At 37.0% G+C, this 15,994-nt stretch overlaps 1 protein-coding gene and 1 long non-coding RNA gene across 2 annotated transcripts in view; one reads left to right on the top strand and one right to left on the bottom strand.

Moving 5' to 3' along the window:
- The window catches only part of LOC126617690 (uncharacterized), a 40,688-nt gene extending 31,207 nt beyond the window's left edge, over positions 1 to 9,481 (top strand). Inside the window, exons 49-64 of the mRNA XM_050285734.1 lie at positions 58 to 406; positions 488 to 586; positions 655 to 810; positions 1,241 to 1,422; positions 2,554 to 3,057; positions 3,727 to 3,904; positions 3,999 to 4,135; positions 5,242 to 5,368; positions 5,526 to 5,747; positions 5,828 to 6,187; positions 6,542 to 6,700; positions 6,800 to 7,081; positions 7,158 to 7,370; positions 7,491 to 7,543; positions 8,178 to 8,286; positions 8,840 to 9,481. Of these exons, the coding sequence (XP_050141691.1) occupies positions 58 to 406; positions 488 to 586; positions 655 to 810; positions 1,241 to 1,422; positions 2,554 to 3,057; positions 3,727 to 3,904; positions 3,999 to 4,135; positions 5,242 to 5,368; positions 5,526 to 5,747; positions 5,828 to 6,187; positions 6,542 to 6,700; positions 6,800 to 7,081; positions 7,158 to 7,370; positions 7,491 to 7,543; positions 8,178 to 8,286; positions 8,840 to 9,187 (3,478 nt within the window). The 3' untranslated portion in view covers positions 9,188 to 9,481. The remainder of the gene's footprint in view (positions 1 to 57; positions 407 to 487; positions 587 to 654; positions 811 to 1,240; positions 1,423 to 2,553; positions 3,058 to 3,726; positions 3,905 to 3,998; positions 4,136 to 5,241; positions 5,369 to 5,525; positions 5,748 to 5,827; positions 6,188 to 6,541; positions 6,701 to 6,799; positions 7,082 to 7,157; positions 7,371 to 7,490; positions 7,544 to 8,177; positions 8,287 to 8,839) is intronic.
- A 1,205-nt stretch (positions 9,482 to 10,686) lies between these two features.
- LOC126617691 (uncharacterized) lies at positions 10,687 to 13,079 on the bottom strand. The gene is made up of 2 exons (XR_007621477.1): positions 12,798 to 13,079; positions 10,687 to 11,091 (listed from the first exon to the last, which is right to left on the bottom strand). It is a non-coding gene; the product is annotated as an uncharacterized LOC126617691 (long non-coding RNA).
- Positions 13,080 to 15,994: the final 2,915 nt, after the last annotated feature.

Raw genomic sequence — 15,994 nt, 5'->3', positions numbered from 1 at the left:
TTTCTTGAAGTGCATTTCTTTTATAGTCTGATAGTTCCGTGGTAATTGTTTCTGCAGGATTGTTCAAATTGTTCTTGAACAGAATTCTGACAAAGAACGGCCACTGCAAGCTAAGATCATTAGGCTCTATGCTCCTTATTGGTATTCAATTTCTAGGTGTCCCCCTCTCAAACTTAGGCTTTTAGATATCAAAGGAAAGAAACATACACGAAAGGTTGGTAATCCATTTCACTCTAAAAAGGACAATGAAACTGTCCTGGAGGAAATAACTGAAGAGGAAATATATGAAGGTCATACAATTGCTTCACCTTTGAAATTTAAATTGTTGGGCCTTGCGTTGTCCATTGATCAATCTGGCAAGGAGCAGTTTGGACCTGCCAAAGATCTTTCTCCCCTTGGTGACATGGTAGATGTCTATGTCTTTTTTATATGGATCCATTATTGGTAAACAAGTCTCGTTAAGATTTTCTCTTTCCTTGTTTGTTAGGATGGGTCTTTGGATCTCTATGCTTATGATTGTGAAGGCAATTGTATGCGGATTTTTATTACAACAAAACCATGCCTATATCAATCTGTTCCCACAAAGGTAATTTTAATTTTTAGAGATTGCAATAAATCTTTAGACTGGTTATTTACCCTTTGCTCTCTTTCCAGGTAATTTCTATCCGACCATATATGACTTTTACCAATAGACTTGGTCGGGATATATCCATTAAGTTATGCAGTGAGGATGAACCAAAGATTCTTCGAGCATCTGATTCAAGGGTCTCGTTTGTACATCGTGAGTCAGAAGGACATGATAAACTTCAGGTTAGTGGAGTGTACGCGGTAATTCTTTATAGGAAACATATTTAACAATGGTCCTTGTATCTGTATCCATTGTTTTGGAAAATCAGGGTGCGTTTTACCCTTAAAAGGATCTAAAGAACCTACTCACAATACGATACTTCACCTAGTAATGGACATGTGACCCCTGACAAGTCCCATGTGATCAAATATAGTATAAAATATATATCATATTTGGAGAAGCAAAAGCTACATGAAAGCCTGATAAATTAATTTAGCTCAGGTTGGTACAAAAGTAAGGCTTGGTTCAGGTGTATCCTGCCCGAACTAGAACCTTTTGTTTTGGAATCATGCTGGACGGTTTTTGTTTCAGTTATCTACATAGATGAATGATCTGAGCTTTAATCTTATGCACTCTGAAAAACTTATTTCTATTTTTCGGTTCCATTGTTAGGTTCGACTAGAAGATACCGACTGGTCATTCCCTGTTCAAATTGTAAAGGAGGATACCATTTATCTTGTTTTGAAGAAGCATGATGGTACTCGGAGATTTTTGAGAACAGAGATTCGGGGCTATGAAGAAGGTTCGCGTTTCATTGTTGTATTCCGCCTCGGATCAAACCGTGGTCCCATCAGGTACTTATATCGTGTTTTTGTTATATGCTGGTAAATATTAAATATATATAATATTATATAATATATACATATATAATGTGGGGCTTACTCCGTAATGTATTTTAACGATCCGAACCATCTATTTTTTATAACATCATTTATAGATCATCTTTGCAAAAAATTAGACAAATCCAAAACCATTAAGACAGTTATTTAGAGTGAAGAAAATGGATGAATACTGTTCTATAAAGAATTACTGCATACAAAAGAAATATGGTTTCAAATTTGGGTGATTTTTGGTAGACATGATCTTTGAGGGAAGACCTAAAAGATGGTTTAGATTGTTGAAATACATTGCAAGTGGGCCCACAAAAACGTGTGTCGGAAGTTGTGTAAAAAAAGTGGTGCCATATCCGCCGCCATATATTCTCTTTGCATCTGTATATTCTCTTATTGATGAAATATGGTGTGTATTAAAGAACAGACATGTATGTATAACTGTATATTACTATATTGTCAAATGTTGGCTATAAGGCTATCGATCGATGAAATATTGATTGTTACGATCGTCAAATGGTCAAACAGGATTTGGCTGATCCTCTGTAGGGATGGTTGTTTGAATGGGATATACAAGCTAGACTATTCTAATTATTGACCCACATTGTGAAATACCCCTCCCAATGATCCCTTTCAACAATTAATCTATTTTGATCACTCTTAAGGCGGTTAAAATGCATACGTGCACATTGATACACACACCTGTTCACCGACCGGGCCGCTCTACAATGTGATCTAGTGATTTGAACTTTAGTTTTTAGATCCCCAGTCGGGGATAAGCCCCTGCAAAAACTTATTTGAATCGAAAATTGTTTGACTATTTGATCATCGTAATAAAATGTCGTAGTGTTATCACACACGTTTTGCTCATTTATTTGTTGTGTTGTATTTAGATGGCTAAATGATTTGCAATTTCGTTGAATTTTTAATCGCAGTGATGGTTGGGCCCACTTGAGATCTGTTTTAATCAATAGTAAAAGGGCATCCCTTATAAGAAATGGGCCATGTGTGTGTAGTGTGTGTATAATATATATATATATATATATATATATGAGAGATATAGGTGACTAACCTATTAAAGCTTCATTTGAGCAGAATTGAGAACAGGACAGTCAGCAAAACAATTAGAATTCGCCAGTCTGCTTTTGGTGAGGATGCCTGGATTCTCCTAGCGCCTCTTTCAACAACGAATTTTTCTTGGGAAGACCCTTATGGCCAAAAGATCATAGAAGCTGGGGTTGACAGTGCTAGCAATGGGCCTTGGGAACTTGATTTGGAAAGGACCGGGATATGTTGTGCAGATGAGGGACTTGGATTACAATTTCATGTTATGGAAGTTGGTGATATCAAGGTAGCTAGGTTCACAGACACAACAACTTCGGGGACAAGTTTGGATTTGCAAATTGCTGGAAATTGGGGGCATTCTCATATGCAAAACACCAATCAAAGTAATAGTGCCTCACCTGTTGAGCTTATAATTGAGTTTGGAGTTGTAGGGATCTCTATTGTTGACCATAGACCAAAAGAGGTCTCCTACTTTTATTTTGAGAGAGTCTTCGTCTCATATTCGACCGGTTATGATGGTGGTACAACAGCCAGGTGAGAGCATAACCTTCTTATACTCCTATAGCATTTTCTTATGGATGTCTTTCAGCTGTAATGTTATGTGAAGTTCTGAAATTTCAACTTTTCTTATCACTTATGTTATCCTATAGATTGAGCTATTAATGACATTAATGAGGATTAGTGATTTGTAATCGCCTCGTTAAAAACATACTAGAAAGATGAAGCATTGTTTCATTTGCATACCTAAAATAATCATGTGAATTGCATATTGGCAGTAGTATCATGACTATTAAATAGAATTAAAACAACGAAATGTTAGTTGAATTGTGGCTGTAAAGGTGGTGTCGTAAGTATGAAAGTTTGAATTAAAAACCGAAAATAAGTTTTCATTCAAATTTACAGCAAACCAAGTTCTAGTGTTTATATTCAATAAAGTTATTGTAGAGTATCGTGGTCCGTGAAACAACTTTTGCTTCTTAATCTTCTGTCAGGAGAATCAGAACCCAAGTTCTTTTAAGCTAAACACTTGTTTTAAATTTACAGAATCTGTGAATATGTGACTGTCATTTGTTTGATTCTTTTTGTGTGTCCAATTTTTTATCCTTCTAACTCCGTGTTTTCAGATCCATCCTCACTCCAATGTAGCTTTTCTTATTAAATAATATGCTTTACACACCAAACGTTTATGTTTCACTCTGCTAGGTTCAAGCTCATACTGGGTCTTCTGCAGCTGGACAACCAGCTTCCTCTAACATTGATGCCAGTGCTGTTGGCTCCAGAAATGAACTCTGACATGCATTACCCAGTGTTCAAAACGACTATTACAATGCGCAAGGAAAATAGTGATGGCGTACAGGTGTACCCTTATGTTTATATACGGGTAATGCCTCTTTACAGGATGCCTAAAATGTTTTGTTGTCAATTGTAACAGTGAAGTACCTAAGCTCTGACCCAAATTTGTGATGACATGATAGGTAACCGATAAGTGTTGGAGGCTTAATATTCATGAACCAATAATTTGGGCTTTGGTAGATTTCTACAATAATCTACAGTTGGATCGTTTGCCTAAAAGTTCTAGTGTCACAGAAGTTGATCCAGAAATACGCATTGAGTAAGTATCACTACTTCTGCTTGTGTGCAGAAACTGCAATTCATTGGATTTGCAGCAATATAGTTATGAGCGCTGAAGAGAACTGTTTTTCCTTCACCAAACAAAAAAAGAAAATGTAATGGGGAAAAAAATTGACCACCACTGCTTTGTCCTTATTTGGCGGTTAAAGCTCATATGCTAAGGCATTGGGCCTTCTTTTTATTAATCAAAATTGGTTCTTATGTCATTTGCTATAGCATTTATTCCGTTTCCTTTTCTTTTAATATTAGCCATATGATTTAGAAAGATATAAGTATACAACTAAACATCGATACCCTTCTAGTTCCATTCCCCAAGACCCATTGGGTGCCCCTCCCTCCCTCCCTCCCTCCATGTTCCCATTGTATTATCACCCAAATATTTGTTAGGTCTGAGCACAGCCTATTCTTTTTGCAATTACCTCCCTCCCTCCATGTTCCCGTTGTATTATCACCCAAATATTTGTTACCTGTCTGAGCACAGCCAATTCTTTCTGCAATTACATATAGGATTCGTTGTATTATCACCCACCCTCCCTCCCTCCCTCCCTCCATGTTCCCCGTTGTATTATCACCCAAATATTTGTTACCTGTCTGAGCACTGCCTATTCTTTTTGCAATTACATATAGGATTAGTGGCTGTATTTTTGGGGGTTATATTTGTGGGGCGCTGCAAGAGACCTGCAAACTTGGGAACTGTCTACTGATGGGGAAACATGTTCCCGTTGTATTATCACCCTCCCTCCCTCCATGTTCCAATTGTATCATCACCCACCCTCCCTCCCTCCATGTTCCCTTGTATTATCACCCACCCTCCCTCCTTCCATGTTCCATTGTATTATCACCCAAATATTTGTTACCTGTCTGAGCACAGCCTATTCTTTTTGCAATTACATATAGGATTAGTGGCTGTATTTTTGGGGGTTATATTTGTGGGGTGTTTAGAGACCTGCAAACTTTGGAACTGTCTACTTATGGGGAAATATGAGTTGTGAACTATCAGGAATAATTTTTTGTGATTTAATTTTGGGATAATAGTTCTATTTCCTCACTCTCTTTTTTGCTGTTTTTCTTTCCTTCTCTTTCCAGCCTAATAGATGTTTCAGAAGTTAGGCTGAAGGTGTCATTGGAAACAGCACCAGCCCAAAGACCTCATGGGGTTCTAGGAGTGTGGAGCCCCATACTATCAGCTGTCGGAAATGCATTCAAGATTCAGGTGAGTCTGGGTGGTTCTCTATTCAGATGCTATGATTTGCTCTCCAGTTTCTCAAACTTGTAAACAGTTTTCATTTGTAAACTACGGAAAATGTTTCCAATCCATCATAATATTGAGGTGAGGCTATAGTCATGACAGTAATATGTCATTGCTGCAGGTGCATTTGAGAAGGGTGATGCACAAAGACAGATTCATGCGGAAGAGTTCCATTGCTTCTGCCATTGGTAACCGTATTTGGAGAGATCTGATCCATAATCCTCTACATTTGATATTTTCAGTCGATGTACTTGGTATGACAAGTTCAACATTGGCTTCTCTTAGTAATGGGTTTGCTGAGCTGTCGACGGATGGACAATTTCTGCAACTGCGTTCAAAGCAGGTAATGTTTTCATATTAACCAAGAAATAAAAATTAGTAATGCAATGTTATGATGAAAGGCTGTTTTTGAAATGGTTTCAGGTGACGTCAAGGAGAATAACTGGGGTGGGTGATGGAATTATTCAAGGTACAGAAGCACTTGTGCAAGGTGTTGCCTTTGGGGTGTCTGGAGTGCTGAAAAAGCCTGTAGAGAGCGCAAGACAGAATGGTGTTTTAGGACTAGTTCATGGGCTTGGGCGTGCTTTTCTAGGAGTGATAGTGCAACCAGTCAGTGGGGCATTGGACTTCTTCTCATTGACTGTTGATGGAATTGGAGCAAGTTGTTCCAAATGCTTAGAAGTTTTCAATAGCAAGACAACCTTCCAAAGAATTAGAAATCCCCGAGCAATCCATGCTGATGCTGTACTTAGAGAGTATTGTGAGAGAGAAGCTGTTGGGCAGGTAATTTGTTACTTCCTTAACTTCAGTGATCAAATAAACTATTTGCTTTGGTTTTCCTGGGAGTGTGAGTGAGTAGGATACGGGATGCATAAGGAGGAGATGGTAAAAAATTCAGTTTTGTGATTATAAGTCTTTCACTTCAATTGGCACATTGCTGAGATACTTGAAATACATGTATCAAAGATTCAAATACGAATCAAATGTATCTGTTAGTTATTAGCCTTTTACTGCTAACATTTGCGAGTCTTGGGTAATTTTATTTGACACTGTCACACTGCTCCACCAAAAAGAAGTCGCTATTATCTTAATGTACAAGTCCTATTTATTTTTACTTTCTTTGTTTCTTTTCGGCAGATGATTTTATACCTTGCAGAAGCACATCGGCACTTTGGTTGTACTGAACTATTCAAGGAACCATCAAAGTTTGCTTGGTCTGATTATTATGAAGATCATTTTGTTGTGCCTTACCAACGGATTGTTTTAGTGACAAATAAGCGAGTCATGCTGCTTCAGGTTATTCAAGCAGTCTTGCAATGGCCTATAGGTTTTTCTGTTGTATGTGCCCAATGCTTTTGTCTGCTTGACATTCAATCTTCTTTCTTTGCTTCCTAGTGTTTGGCTCCAGACAAAATGGATAAGAAACCTTGCAAGATCATGTGGGATGTACCTTGGGAAGAGCTCATGGCTGTGGAGTTGGCAAAAGCAGGCTGCAATCAACCATCTCACTTGATCCTCCACCTCAAAAATTTTAGAAGATCAGAAAATTTTGTCCGGGTGATAAAGTGCAGTATTGAAGAAATTGAGGGAAATGAACTCCAAGCTGTTAGGATCTGTTCCGTAGTACGGAAGATGTGGAAAGCATCTCAGTCGGACATGAACTGCCTAATTCTGAAGGTTAATACTGTACATAAAGATTTGTTCTTTTAAGAGGTAACCTATACACAATTTTAATATGGTTCACCATTCTCAGGTTCCATCAAGCCAGCGACATGTGTATTTTTCCGGGTCTGAAGCTGATGGGAGAGAGCACCGTATACCAAACAAGGCAATTACTAGGCTGAGAGACATCCCATCATACAATTCTGCATTGGATGGTAAATTTGTTAAACACAGTATTAACTTTTCAAAGATTTGGAGCAGCGAACAAGAATCCAGAAATCGATGCACGTTGTGCAGAAAACAGGTGATTTACTGTTCACATTGCTTACCTTGTTTCCATTTTTAGTACTTTCTTGTTATCTGGTCAAGATTTGGCACCTTATGGTTTTGCAGTCTAAGATGAATCATTGTTTTATATAATTAGGTTCCTGAAGATGGTGTAATATGTAGCATTTGGAGACCCATCTGTCCAGACGGGTAATTATTATCGATTTTCTACTTTCTATTTTTCTTGATAACATTAATATTCATTGCATTTTATATTTTTTGTCTCGGACTATAAACGCATCTTTCTATGTATCAGTCAAAGAGCCTACTTAGTTTGGAGCAGGACTGTTCATGTGAATGCTCTGTTGCAACAGTTAGAGCGCTGTTTCTTTTTTTAGCTAGGATACTTTTAAAGGCTACTTGTTATTGAACTTCATGAAGTTCAAGAAGCTCCGTCACATTCTTGCTCAACCTAAAGGGACCGACTGGCGTGTTGAAAAGTGCTGTTCCTAGACTTTTCTCTAGCTGAGCTAAAGCTATGGTATATCACCGGTTTAATGCCCCACCCCTAGGGCTCCATCCGAATCTTCCCCAATTAAAGGAGAAAAGTCAGGAAAAGACGAAAATGGCCATATGTGGTTCTCTTTAGCCTTTAATATAATGTGATTTACAAAAATGAAAAACATGTCTTGAGTGTTTGTTAAGATGATCCTTTACTCTGTATTCCAAAGAAAGTAGAACCGCGTTAACATTTCAGTCTCCTGAAATTATGCATTTCACTACCAGCTGCTACTAACTTGCTAGTTGTCATTGCGAAAATTGATGAGTGGTTTTTTTTCTTCAGCTATGTCTCGATTGGTGATATTGCTCGCATTGGCAGCCATCCTCCAAACGTTGCTGCTGTTTATCGCAAGATTGACAGATTGTTTGCACTTCCAGTTGGTTATGACCTGGTAAGAATTTATAATCACTAATAGAGTTATAACCTAGTTAGGATAGTCTATGAGGATCAGTAGAACTTTTTAGGTCGTATTTTTGTGTGTTGCATCTGTGGTTTGCCTTAATAGCATCTCACTCATTGTACTGAAAAACTTCCTTCATACAAATTGTATCTATTGATGATCAACTTAATCATCATCAGGAGAAAGTTGTATGTTTTCTTTTCATATGTCAGGCATATCACGTGTGGAATAGTCGAGAGCGTTTCATTTCACACATAATAACGATTGGAATGAAAGTAGGGGATATTGGAAATTTTAATCATAAGCCATTCACTCATGTTCAAACTTCTTTTAAACTTCTAATCGTGAACTGGGTCATGGTTACGTTTGCTCAATATAGTCTATCACCCCAGTCAGCGCGGCCTGCCATAGTTACATTCGATATAGAACCATGATGAGTCCTGTTTCGCTTGAAGTTTTATATGATGGCTCTTTTTTGTCATATATTAATGACCTTTCTACGGTCAGCTATTATATAATGGTTAACATATACGTACATATGCAGGTATGGAGGAACTGCACGGATGACTATGCAGCACCGGTATCGATTTGGCATCCTCGGGCTCCGGAGGGATATGTGTCTCCCGGATGCATTGCTATGGCTAGTTTTATGGAGCCGGAACTTGACAAAGTGTATTGCGTGTCCGAGTCACTTGCTGAAGAGACGGAATTCGAAGCGCAAAAGGTGTGGTCCGCTCCAGATTCTTACCCGTGGGCGTGTCACATTTATCAAGTCCAAAGCGACGCACTTCACTTTGTGGCTCTAAGGCAAACCAAGGAAGAATCTGACTGGAAACCTATGAGGATTCTTGACGATCCTCAGCCTCTTTTGCGATCTCTAAACGAGAACTGAAATGTGTGTTTATATTGTAAAGACCTTTTCCAAAAAATTTCTAGCTACAAAAGGTCTCTCGTATACGGTGTTACTGTATAGCATATCGTCTGTCTTGTACAGTGTTACTGTACAGTACATCGTCTCTCTTATAGCGTTGGGTGCAATTTGTATCACGTTCATCTCTCTGTAAACAATTACCGGTTGATGTCTCGCTCAAGGTGATGATGAATCTCTCTCCTGGGAAGGGACCCGACTATTGTATGACACCACGATTGGATTCTGGTGGAGTCGAATGAAATTTTTTCACTTAAATACCAGTCTGGATTTTGGTTGCGTCGAGTCTTTCTGCTTATGAGTCAAGTGACTCAGGAATATCATTGGTTCCGTCACAAGCTTTTGCAGGGAGCGATCTCACCTATGAATCTTCAGTCTTTCAAATCGGGTGAAGTAGAATTCACCTTCATGCTGAAGCAACTTGGTCGTGAAAGTCAAGTTTTATGGAATCAAGCTCGAATCGGATGAGACCGATCGCACCAGACTCTCTTAACTAGATTTTTGGTAAATCAACGATCGGCTAGGGTTTATCTTCAACTTTGTTTTCTTAAAAACAGTAGCGTTAGTTGACTAAATAGTTAGTTGTTGAGGGGAGAGGTGGAATCGGATTGCAACGAATTTAGTTCTTGCAGATAAATGCTCAATACTCAGGTCGGCTTACAAAATTGATCATGATCAAATGCTTTATGGCTCGTCTCAGATCTTGCATCTGCCAAAGGGTTCTATGGTAGATTTAAAATTTAATCAGAAACACTAATTTAAGGAAGGGTATCATAGTATCATAGTACAAATTTTTGTGTTGAGTAAAGAATTTTTTACAAATAAAATAGTTTCTGAAAAACAGCGATGCACGTTTAATCTCTACGTTAATATATAGAATACACCTAATTAATAACCTAACATATTCATTCCTAATGTAAAACTTCAATTCTTAATATATCTATATTGATATGTTGTATACACCTAATCAATAACCTGAAGCTTTACCACAGTGACGGAAAGCAATCAAGTGCGGGCTCAATCCCCAACAAATCCCCTCCCCCACCCCCCTAACAACTAATAGTTTAACCCACTACTAAGTAAAATTAAAAGCCTTATATATTCATTACTAATGTAAATTTTCAACTCATAAGATGCATATCCACACAAATGTAAAAGAAAGTTATAAATGTGTAGTTATTATTCACAGAAATTATAGCAAAATAACCAAAAAAATAAAAAATTGGTTTAGAATGTCTGACGTCTAAAGAAAATTTTATTGGCATTTATTCATTACAACAATATATTTATAAAAACGATTTGGGGAGAGGGGGGATAAATTGGTTTCAAACTCGTCATCTGTAAAATTCAAACATAAAAATTCTTTCTAAGAAGTGAAGAGGAATACAACTAAATTGTACTACTAAGTGGCCATGAAGAACAAAGTTAATAAAGTTTTTAAACGCATAATCTCTAAGCTTCAATTATCTAATCACAGAGGATGGATTTTTCATATATTTACTCGAAAAATATTAAATTTCATCAATAGAAGTAACAAGTTATGTTGAAAATATACAAGCTCTCGACTAGAATTGTTGTAAAATTTTCATTCTTTTACTAGAAGAATATAATTTATAGTAGGTGACTAATCTCACCATGTGTCAAGTTGGAACTCATGTCACATCCCGGTCCGGGTCCTCACCACATCCTAGGCTCGACTTCACCGTAGCACGATATTGTCCGCTTTGGGTCTCGACCACGCCCTCACTGTTTTGTTTCTGGAAACTCATGCGAGCAGAACTTCTCGATGGGTCATCCATCCTAGGAATGCTCTGGGCCCTTTCTCGCTTAACTTCAGAGTTCCTACGGAACCCGAAGCCAGTGAACTCCTAAAAAGCCTCGTGTTAGGTAGAGATGAGAATATACATACAAGGCTTACATGATGCACTCCCCTAGGCGATGTTAGGTAGAGATGGGAATATACATATAAGGCTTACATGACGCACTCCCCTAGACGATGTGGGATGTTACAACTCATGTTCTAGCTTCTTGAACTCGAATTCGCTAAGCAACTTCGTCATGAAAATGAAGTTTTATGGAAATAAGTTCTAATCGAATCACTGATTTACCAGAAATCTGAGTCGAGATGCCAACTCTCTATCTAGTTTTTTGGTAAATCAACGACCGACTAGAATTTACCTCCAACTTTACCAAAACCAAACAATACATTTCTAATGCAAAATATGAAATATATACAGTAATGGCCAAGGTATATACAGTGATCCAAAAGACTCTGTATTTAATAGGGGTAGATTTAAAATTTAATCTGAATCTACTAATTTATAGAAGGACATTAATTGTTATAATACTACTAGATCTACGAAATTTATATGTTGACTAAAGAAATTTTAAAAAATTAAATAGTTTTTGAGAAACATCGATACACGTTTAATTTGTACGTTAATATGTTGAATACACCTAATCAATAACTTAATATATTCATTCCTAATGTAAAAGTTCAATTCCTAATATGCATATACGTGCATCTCTATGTTGATATGTTGAGTACACCTAATCAAATAACCTTATATATTTCTAATATGCATATATTATCTACGTTGATATGTTGAATAAACCTAATCAATAATCTTATGTAAAGTTCAATTCCTAATATGCATATATGTGCATATTAGTTTGATACCTAATTTTTCCAAGAAGTTAATCCCATTATCCTCATTTCTTTAATCCACATAATTGTAAGACAAAGTTGTAAATGTGTGATTATTATCTATAGAAAATTATAGAAACTAACAAAAAAAAAAAAATCTGCACAATATTGTAGGCATCGGTTAAGCAGCCTTTGAAATAGTAAAACCAAGTCTACAGATTTGGGGTTGTGGGGGCATTCTATGCTTGACGGGACAATATCATAGAGTGTTGGAGGGTTGGTTAAATCCTTATGATTTGCAAGGATTTTCCTTAAGACTGGCCCTGAGAATTTGGGCCTCTAAACGAGCTTTTAAAGTGGGCAATAGAGTTTTCTGATTTCCGATCATTTATACATTGATATGTATAAAACAAAAAAAACAAAAAAAAAATCGCTAAATACTTGAAAAAGTCTACCTCTACATCAAATATCATTAAAAGAAGAAAAATATATAAACATTACTTAAATATTACATGTCTTGCTTTTTAGATGCAAATGTACTAAATAAGTTTATATAATCTAATTTTTAACTAATTCGCTAACCCACTCAATCTGCAAATGGATGATGACATTGATAATCATTAGTTTTTATTTTTTATGTTTCCAACTTAACAATATTTCAAAATAAAAACCCTAAAATTGAATCCAAAAACCCCTAAAAGATTGAGTTAGAAAAATCCGTAAAATCTTTCAAATCCTAAATCCTTATAGTAATCCATAAACACCTAAAAGATTGAATCTCTAAATCCTTAAAATCTTTCAAATCCTAAATCCCTAGAGGGGGCACAGATTCAAAAATCCTAATTCCATTTATAAACAAGCTTACAAATTGAATTAAAGGAAAAAGAATAGGAAAGGGAAGCTGGAGAAGAAAAATAGTGACCTAACCTGTAAGAGAGGAAGGATATCGCCTACCAGTCGCCACCAAGTCGGACTGATTTGACCGAAAAAAGAGTCGCTAGCCTTGCTACCCAGTACATCAAATTCTAATATTTTTTTTATTGTTTATTGTTACAAAGTTACTTATTACGTTCAATAAATGAATGAACAGTTGGATTGAGAGAAAAGAAACAAATGTAAAAAAAAAAAATTGTGAAAAATTATTATTGCCTATGATTTTATATTTTTGATAACTATTAGTTATAAAATTTTATATATATTATATATGTGTGTGTGTGTTTAAAAAAAAAAATTGGGGGCCTAGGTGGGTGTGTACTTCAGCCGGCCCTGATTGTCATATATGGATAGGATTTATTGTTTCATCCTATCGCATTGCCAACTCTTCTTTTTCAATCAAAGTAGTTTACAGTAAAATATCGATTGTATTAAAAAATATCTATAGTTAATATTTTAATTTTTATAAAATAGTCCAAAAACAATTTTCAAGTTAATTTAGATTGATTGGATTACATTGGCTAACCAAGCTAAATACAAAGCCAAATAGACCAAATTGAAAACACACATACAAAATTGGGCAAGTGTGCAAAACGCATGAACTATTTTGACACTAAAACCAAAATAGGACATTACTTGGCTCCTTGCAGTAGCAGAGCTAAAATTTTATGTGTGGTAGTCATTTTCCATTGTTGGCTAAATATGAGATATTTCCTATTTTTCATTCATTTCCTGCATTTTTTTAAATTTATTTTTAAATTTGTATTTGTGATTCGTGAGCCCAAATTACTTAGGACATGTTTGGTATGCAATTATAATTCAATTTTTTAAACTCAAAAACAATTTTTGAGTCTCAAGTCAATGACTCTTGTTTGGTAAGACTATTTTAAAAAGTAGACTCAAAACCAACTTAAAAAATTAGCTTACTTACGAAACATTTTTGAAAATAATAAAATTTGAAAGTAGGATATCAAATGGACCCTTATGTTTTGGCCTTTTTTTGGGGGGGTTGGGAGGAGTATGCAATTGTTTTTTAACTGCACCATTCAATGTCATTTTAATTCCGTCCTTAATGTAAGGAGCTATTTTTTCTCACATAACGACATGACATCATTTCTCTCAACATATCTTCTCTTGCAAATTTTAACTCAATTTGAAGACTGTTTGACCATCTTTATGAATTAAATAAGTTGACAATCATGAAAATTTTCGATGTTCTAGGTACACAAACCTCAGCATGATAGGTGGTGTTCCCCACGAGTTGGACTTCGACACCTGGCCTCTCTTCTTTATCAACCACAGCATGTGGCACTTTGGTTAAATCATTACTAATAAATGCTTCACAACTATTTATGCTTATAAACACCTACCGTAAGATTGATCCAATGGCTTCTAGGTTAATCTAATCCAATGACTAATTGACTGTTCATCACCCTTCTTCTTGGGCTGGTATGGTGAACCTCAAGTATTTTGTATGGTAGAAATTCCAGCCAGTACCTAGCAAAACCCAAGTTCACAAAACGGATCTCTACAGAAAAATATTATCTGCAGCCTTAGATTCTAGTATAAGGTTTAGGATTTGGAGATTTGTTTTGCCCAAACACGGCGGCGTCCTTGTCGCCAAATACAACACCATAATTTCCTACAGAAACTATGGATATGAAAATTATGCATACTAGATTCATACTCATTTGCTTCAATGTTTTCTTTCTTCTTTTGCTTATTCACTTTGTATCTCACTTTTTTGGTAATGACTGCATTCGTAATTGCTGTTTGATACTGTTGACCCTAAAAACTATCAAGCTTACGTGGCACGTAAGCCGAGTAATTAAAAAGCTAACTACGTCATTCGGTTGTGTGCAAGGTGTGCCAACTCGACGGCCGAGCTCGGCCGATGAGTAAAATGAGTTGATGTTGCGTTGGGCGCGTTATTGATTTCTGAATCTCGCGACTGCGGTCGAGGAAAGAACATATCTCAGCCTTCGGGTCTTAGAGCCTGAAGACAAGGCTGCTAGTCTTAAGATGTTCACGGATCGTCGGTGTCGGGTTCGGTCACAATGATTATATTAATAAGAGTATAAGCACGTCGAATTGGCACCAAACTATATGGACACAAGTACTCAAAAAAGATGTATGTCTTGATGGTAAATGTGGTTCGGCCGTCAGAATCAGGACCTCGGCATTCCTCCACTGAAGGTCACCTCGGCTTTTGTAAGAACCTTCATTCTCTTTTATTAACTTCTTGCTTTAGGATTCTAAACCAAGAAAATATTAAATGTCAGGTGCCCGATTACTCATATCACCGAAAATTATATGCGCCGAAAGGTGTTATCTATATTTCATGGCCACCCCAGTGGCTGTCGAATATGGATAGCCTACATCGGCCACATGAATTAAGAGGTTCTCTAGGTTCAAGCAACAAGCCAACAGACACGGTTGAAATCTCCTATCGACAGGTCTTAGAGCAAACCTTCCTTTTTTCGGCTCTTCTGACTTGACTTTTCTCAACATTTTTATTTTATATGCAGCCTTCGTGGTAAATCGAACTCAACGCCCTTCTTTCCAATTCTTTGGGGGCGGCCGGTTCTCTTGCTACTATAGTCGACCCTTTGCATCAGCGATAAAGTCAAATATACTTACCAAGCTACATAGGCTCTTGTCTCTTTTAGCCTTTCAAATTCTCAAACACAAAGGGCTCGACTCTGTAGGAGAATGTTTGAACCACCTTGTAGTTGACGGCCTATTGAGCAATGAAACTATCACTCGCCTGTCTTCTACCCTGGAACAAACTCGAGAATATTTTAATATTTTTGAAAGAGCTCTTCGGGCATAAGACAACTTTAAGGCTGCATTGGTTGCTCAAAAGGCTCTTCGTCCAGAGGTTGAGGCGATAAAGGCAAAGACCGAAAAGTTGGCCGACCTCGACCGTCAAATTGTCGAATTCCAACATCAGAGGTCAGCCATTGCCTCTGATCTCGCAAAGGATTTTGAGTCAAGCAAACCTTGTTTGATGAATATGCGGCTAGGGCAAAACGAATCGAGCAACTGAAGATGGACAAGAGAACTCGGCAAGCTGAAATCACAATGGGCAAAGTGAGGTGGTTAGAGTTGAAAACCGCCCTTGAAGCCTTTCTTCCTTCAACCTCTTAGAACTTTGTTTTTGTAAATTGGTCGATCAATTCTACTTGTAC

This window comes from Malus sylvestris, chromosome 4 (assembly GCF_916048215.2).
Source record: "Malus sylvestris chromosome 4, drMalSylv7.2, whole genome shotgun sequence".
Lineage (NCBI taxonomy): Eukaryota > Viridiplantae > Streptophyta > Magnoliopsida > Rosales > Rosaceae > Malus > Malus sylvestris.
This window is presented reverse-complemented; position numbering and strand designations above follow the sequence as displayed.